Source organism: Aethalodelphis obliquidens, unplaced genomic scaffold (assembly GCF_003676395.1).
Source record: "Aethalodelphis obliquidens isolate GAN/ISIS:26980383/991018 unplaced genomic scaffold, ASM367639v1 scaffold53, whole genome shotgun sequence".
Lineage (NCBI taxonomy): Eukaryota > Metazoa > Chordata > Mammalia > Artiodactyla > Delphinidae > Aethalodelphis > Aethalodelphis obliquidens.
This window is the reverse complement of record NW_020837997.1, coordinates 10,233,505-10,240,659: the sequence shown is the minus strand read 5'-3', so window position 1 is coordinate 10,240,659 and position 7,155 is coordinate 10,233,505. Positions and strand designations below refer to the sequence as shown.

The 7,155-nt window shown below is 47.6% G+C and overlaps 1 protein-coding gene across 1 annotated transcript in view; it reads left to right on the top strand.

Moving 5' to 3' along the window:
• The first annotated feature begins 321 nt into the window (after positions 1-321).
• The window catches only part of CATSPERD (catsper channel auxiliary subunit delta), a 39,915-nt gene continuing 33,081 nt past the window's right edge, over positions 322-7,155 (top strand). The window contains exons 1-5 of the mRNA XM_027085377.1: positions 322-624; positions 2,430-2,484; positions 3,884-3,960; positions 5,346-5,418; positions 6,340-6,454. Of these exons, the coding sequence (XP_026941178.1) occupies positions 551-624; positions 2,430-2,484; positions 3,884-3,960; positions 5,346-5,418; positions 6,340-6,454 (394 nt within the window). The 5' untranslated portion in view covers positions 322-550. The remainder of the gene's footprint in view (positions 625-2,429; positions 2,485-3,883; positions 3,961-5,345; positions 5,419-6,339; positions 6,455-7,155) is intronic.

Genomic DNA, 7,155 nt, shown 5'->3' with positions numbered 1-7,155 from the left:
CCGGAGCGTGCCTGCGTGCCCGAGGGAGGGGTGGCCGGAAACGGACGGCTGCAGAGGCGGGACTTGGAAGAGTGGAGGCGGGGCCTACGCGAAGTAGAGCCGGAAGCGTTCCAGCTCCCTCGTGGCATTCACCTTTTCCGATAGGCTCCTTCGGATCGCGGGGAGGGCTGTGGGCACGCGTGATGGCCCCTAGAAAGAGAGCAGCTGTGCCTGCAAGCGCAGCTTTGGGAACGTGCGGGCAGCCCGGTCCAAACACTTGGGCTTAGGAATGTGAGTGACACGCGCAAGCTCAAGCTCTGGCGCGCGCCACGGTTGGTGGATTCGGGCTTCCCGAGAGACGCTAAGCCCGTGCTCAAACTGTAGGCAGCCCAAGGGCGGCAGTGTGCGCATGCCCAGGCGCTGGGGGCTTGTTGAGGTGGGCGGATTCAGGCTTCTTGGGGAACAAGGTGCGTTTGCCCAGGCTCCGCGGCAGACTGCGCATGCCCAGGCTGTGAAGCGAATCCCCGCGGCAGTTGAGGAACTGTGTGTGAGCGGCGGCGCGTAGTATGAGATGCTGCTGTTAATGCTGGTGGCGGCGACTACCTTGCGGCTCTGCCCGTTGGCCAGAGCTCAGCCGCTGTGCCGGTGGGGCCGCCCTCCCGGGCCTGGGGTGCTGCCAGGGGTCGGGAGGGGGCAGGCTCATCCCTGCGCGGAATCCAGGAAAGATGCTCCGCTCCCCAACCTTATTGAGGCTTCCCAGTTTACCCTAGGAAGCGAACTTGATACCCACCCTTTCTCTCACCCCACCGCCTCCAGCTCATCACCAAGTCCTCCCATTGCCACTTCAAGACTTTGGCCCAATTCCGATGCCTTCAAGCGACCTTCACCACCATCACCCTAGGCTGTGCCCTCCTGTCCATCCTGGCAGCCAGAGGGGTTGTTTATAAACGAATCTGATCTCGTCATTCCCCTTCCCTGTGGCACCCGGAATAAAACCCAATTTCCTCGCGCCGTATCTGGCGCAGGGTTCCTCAGCGGCGCTGCTGACATTTAGGGCCTGATCATTCTCTGGGGTGGGACCGTCCTGTACATGGTAGGATACTGAGCAGCATCCTTGGCCTCCACCCACTCGATGCCAGTAGTACCTTCTTCTCCAGACTTGACCATCAATCAAATGTCTCTAGACATTACCAAGGGTCCCCTAGGGATGTGACAACCACTGATGTGGCCCCTACCCGCCCCTGAATCACTGCTCCCAGCCACCGGTCCCTTGAACTTGCCAAACTCGCGAACGGGGGAGACTTGGTGCCTGCTTCTCCCTCTGCCTGGAACGCTTTGCTTCCAGATTTTCTCCATGACTTCTTCCTGATTATTTAGATGCTGACAAACAGTACACTTCCTCATCTAAAGACCCTCTCCTCCCTATAGCTGCTTTTTCCTATCAATCACTAAATTCTGTTACTCGTCGCAAATTTTTTCTTGTCTGTTGCTGTCACTAGGCTCTTAGCTCCACGAAGGTATAGAGTGTTTTCTGTTATTCACTGCTTGCCCAGAACATTTTTGGATTTCAGTAAATGTTAGATTAGTAAATACTGTACACGCGGTGCCGTGGGCACGGGACAGATGCTAAAGCCCAGTTCCCACCCTCAGGGAACTCCTGCCTGGAATGAGCTGTCACATTCAGCAGGGCCCTGTTTGCTGAAGAAATAGAGAATGCATTTCTGTTGCATGGCCTCATGTGATCTTTACAACGAGTTTCATGGCGAAGTGATTCCTTAACCTTATTTTATAGACATGAAAACAGACCCAGCGAAATTAACGATACACTTGCCCTTAATAAGGGAGTGGGGAGTAGGACTTTCCAGCAAGATTTACTAGCAGGATGTGTCTCAAAGTCTGCAAAGATTGGTCACATCCAATTCTCCCGTTTCCCACACTGGTTCTCAGAGAGTGGTCCTGGGCCAACAGCAGCAGCATTACCCGGGAATTTGTTAGAACTGCAGTTCCCTGGATCTGCTGAACCAAAGACTCAGCAATGTGGCCCAGCAATCTACAGTCTATCAGGCACCCCCCCTCCCACCAGGTGCTTCTGACTCACATCCAAGATTGAGAACCTGCTGTAAACTGGAGCAACATTCTCCCAGCCACCAACACCTCCCCACCCCACAGACAAAAAACAAAATCTGGCAGTAGGCACTCCTCATTTGCCTAATCTGGAGTCTGCAAATGAGCTTAACGAGTTCTCAGGAACCACATCTCCAATTTTGCATATACATATGTCTGTTTCTAGGAGAGGAGGGTCCACTGTTTCATCAGATTTTCCAGGGGCTCCCATAACTCTAAAAGCTTCAAGAACAGCTACTGCACCGTTAACCCAGAGGCAACCTGGTAGGAGTCATGCCGACTGTTTCATAAACACTGACAGATGTTTTCTTATCTCTTACCTCTAGTATTCGTATGGTGAGGACAGGAAAGGTGTTTCACGTCAGAGAGCAAATTCAAGGGGTACGTGGCTCCACAGTTAACATTCATTCTTCACTTTTATCTAATCGCTGGATCAGCACTAATACTTCCTAGTATTTCTTGGGTGCCAGTGTTGTGTCCGGCATAGAACATTACTTCATCTAATCCTTACCATTGCCTTTTGAAATAGGCATTAACCTTTTGCATGTCACTAAAAAGCTAATTGAGGGCTTCCCTGGTGGCGCAGTGGTTGAGAGTCTGCCTGCCGATGCAGGGAACACGTGTTTGTGCCCCAGTCCGGGAGGATCCCACCTGCCGCGGAGTGGCTGGGCCCATGAGCCATGGCCGCTGAGCCTGCGCGTCCGGAGCCTGTGCTCCACAACGGGAGAGGCCACAACAGTGAGAGGCCCACGTACTGGAAAAAAAAAGCTAATTGAGAGAAAAGTCAAGTAGCCTGAACAAAGACAAGAGCTGCAGCTGTGTTTAGAACTCAGATCACCTGAGTTTTTATCCAGCGTTCTATCCGATAGGACTTTTTAAATGCAGAGTGACATAGGAAGCAAACTTACTTTGTTCACATGACACAGTGCAGCAGGAAACTTCCTTTCACCTGCATGTGCCTAAAAGGCATGAAGAAAAAAATATTTTGTCAGCTCAAATGTTTTTCCTATTGACGTTGTGTTATTTCAGAAGTGGTGTCAGCATTGCTAAATAATGAAGTGACTGGTTTCTAACTTTTTTTTTGGCCTCTGGCCTCTCAATAAGTAATCTGTAAATAAGTAACATATACACAGAGGGGATGTGATATGAATCATTATCCTGTGAGTCTTTTTAGATTTTTTATTTTGACATAATTATAGATTCACAGCATGCTGCAAAACAGTGCCGAGATGTCCCAGGTTCCTCTCACCCAGCTTTCCCCATTGGTGACCTCTGACAGAACCAGAGGATAATATCAAAAGAGGAAAATGGGCTTCCCTGGTGGCACAGTGGTTAAGAATCTGCCTGCCAAGGCAGTCTGGTCCAGGAAGATTCCCCCATGCTGTGGAGCAACAAGCCCATGCGCCACAACTACTGAGCCTGCGCTCTAGAGCCCACGAGCCACAGCTACTGAGCCTGTGTGCCACAGCTACTGAAGCCGGTGCACCTGGAGCCGGTGCTCCACAACAAGAAAAGCCACGGCAATAAGAAGCTCATTCACTGCAGTGAAGAGTAGCCCCCGCTCACCACAACTAGAGAAAGCCTGCACGCAGGAACAAAGACCCAAGGCAGCCAAAAATAAAATTAATTATTTTTTAAAAAGAGGAAAATGACTTAGATGCCGTCCACCTGCCTAATTCAGATTTCACCTTTACATTTTCAGTGTTACACGTTAGGAAACTGTTTTCATCAGGCGTTTATGAGCATTGATAGGATTAAGATTTTGTGACTCTCTCTCTAGGACCACCTGTATTTTTCATCTGGGACAACTCGCTTGATGAAGCATCCTTGTAAGAAAAACATAGCCCTGTATCTAGGGTAAGATATTGCTACTTTATTATTATTATTATTAAAACATTACGTTTGCCCTCATTCTTCGATTCCACAAACATTAAAAGAGACGGCTCTGTCCTGTGTTGCTAGATGCTGGCCTACAGGGAGTCCACAGTTGGGGTAGAGTTAAGGAATGACTGGTGAAGAGACACACAAGTAGCTAAAATAATTACGTGTAGCTTGTCACAGATGCTTGACATAAGGCAGTTATGAATGGTGCCATTCACAGTAGCAAAAAAAGCTTTATTTTTAAATATCTATTTATTTTTTGGCTGCGTCAGGTCTTAGTTGTGGCACACGGGCTCTTCGTTGTGGTGTGCGGGCTTCTCTCTAGTTGTGGCACATGGGCTCTCTAGTTGTGGCATGCGGGCTCTCTAGTTGTGGCACGTGGGCTTAGTTTCCCCACAGCAGGTGGGATCTTAGTTCCCCGACCAGGGATCGAACCAGTGTCCCCTGCACTGCAAGACGGATTCTTAACCACTGGACCACCAAGGAAGTTCCAAAAACTTTAAAATGCATAGGAATTAACTCAGTAACTCCTGTCTGCCTCAAACCATAAAATTCTTCTGGAGGGGGCAAGAGAAGGAGATCTGGATAAGGAAGCGATATACCATGTTCATGGATGGCCTTTTGCTTCTTAAAAGTTCCCTGCATAAGGGAGCATACTGTTTCTTTTATACATACACATTCCTGGTCTGAAAGCCTTTACTTTAGTGGGATCAGAGTAAAATAAAGGACAAAACTGAAGTTCGCCCTGAGCAAGACAAGCTGTCACTTAATGTACATTTTATATAATTTTATTTTTGACATGGTCACACTTTTCAAATAATGTTATTTCAAGAAGTCAAATATCCAGGCTATAGAGGATTATTCACACAAAAATAAATAGATGATCGAGGCTTCCCTGATGGCGCAGTGGTTGAGAATCTGCCTGCTAATGCAGGGGACACGGGTTCGAGCCCTGGTCTGGGAGGATCCCACATGCCACAGAGCAACTGGGCCCGTGTGCCACAACAACTGAGCCTGCGCGTCTGGAGTGTGTGCTCCACAACAAGAGAGGCCACGACAGTGAGAGGCCCGCGCACCGCGATGAAGAGTGGCCCCCGCTTGCCACAACTGGAGAAAGCCCTCGTACAGAAACGAAGACCCAACACAGCCAAAAATAAATAAATTAATTAATAAACTCCTACCCCCAACATCAAAAGAAATAATAAAATAAATAAGTAGATGATAGATAGATAGGGGCAAAATGGTTCCTTGTTAAGAAAAGAATTTCATTTGAATAGAACATTTTTAGAATGTCTGCCGTTGTCTTTTTTCTTTTCTTGTGTGAGATTGTCCTAATTGAACCCTTTTATTGTTTATTTCAGAAGACAAGTTTTTCTCACGAAGAATAGCTTTGAGAGTAGTGTCCTTCCATTTTCCATCCCTACGTCAATGCAGGTAGTTATTTTGCTGAACGATCCGAGGGATGCTTGAAATAAGTAATACTTAGGGTTAGATATAGTTCAGAAAACACCACGCTAGTCTGTTTTTGTTAGTTTGGAGGCTTATTTTACGACGTACCTCTTAAAGACGTTGAGAGCAATTTCTAAGCCGAAAGAAGGCTTGATTCTATTCTGCCCTTACTACCAAAACAGGTGCGCTTTTTTTCCCCTGAAAAAAGAACCAGAATTCTTGCAAGAGGTCCTTATAATTGGTTGTGTGATAGATTACATACACTGATTTCAGGGCCTCCCCAAATTGCCCTCAACCAAAACAGAAAAACCTGTACCCTCTCAGGAACTATCTTGAGAAATTTGACAGCACCTATGCTCCAGAAGCTTCCGCCATCTGCTAAAATACCAGTTTCTCTCATAAGTGACACACTTATCAGTTATGCTTATGATTCGTCATCTATGCTGTAGCCTTTATCCTCAGAGAAGATTTTTTTTTTAATATTTATTTATGTAGGCTGTGCTGGGTCTTAGTTGCAGCACTTGGGATCTTCATTGCGGCATGCAGATTTCTTAGTTGTGGCATGGAGTATCTAGTTCCCCGACCAGGGATCGAACCCGGGCCCCCTGGATTGGGAGCATGGAGTCTTCGTCCGTGGACCACCAGGGAAGTGCCTATCCTCAGAGAAGGTTTTGACACAGGAGAAGGAGATGGAGCAAATTTAGCTATCCAAGGGCACCAAACACCAATTTCGACCTCCCCGTTTTGCTTTCAGCTAATCTCCAAGATACATAGTTCCCAATATCTAGGACCCAAAGAACTCTTGCTGGAATGAATGTTCCATGGATGCGTGTCTAGAAGTACTGCTTTCTGAATCGATGTCCAAAGAGATGTACATACTGATATCGTATATGTCATTACTCTTAGGTTGGCATACCAGAAGTAACATCAGCACATTTTGCTGGTTCAGTATTGCTGTTAGTAGTGAATCGAAAAGTCTATGTTTATGATTATGAAGCCAATTCCTGGAATGCATCTACAGGTATGCGTATTCTGTATTTTTTACTCTTGTTTGCATTTGACCAACATCAGAGAAAAGGCTCAGAAGAACAGACGATGCAGCTACTTGGATGTCAGCCCCTGGACATTTTTTAAAACTATTCATTTATTTATTTGGCTGCGTCAAGTCTTAGTTGCAGCACGCGGGATCTTTGCTGACGCGTGTGGGATCTTCACTGAGGCGGGTGGGATCTTTAGTTGCTGGCATGCAGGATCTTTTAGTTGCGGCATGCGAACTCTTAGTTGCAGCATGTGGGCTCTTAGTTGTGGCATGTGGGCTCTAGTTCCCTGACCAGGGATCGAACCTGAGCCCCCTGCATTGGGAGCGTGAAGTCTTAGCCACTGGACCACCAGGGAAGTCCCAGCCCCTGGACATTACATTGTCTGGTTGTGTTTTTTTTCTGCTGCACCAAGTGGCTTGCAGGATCTTAATTCCCCAAGCAGGGATTGAACCTGGGCAGTGAAAGCGTTGAGTCCTAAACACTGGACCACCAGGGAATTCCCTACGTTGTCCTTTAAAATTCAATAAAAATTGGCCTGAACCCCCATCCCACGGGGGGGGACTGAGTGTTTCCATCGAGGATTGTGGTAAACACAGCATGGATGGGCCACAGAGAATGGATAACCCAAGTAAAGCTGGGCTGCCTGGGGGCCAGTCTTTTTGTTGTTGTTGTTAATATTCAT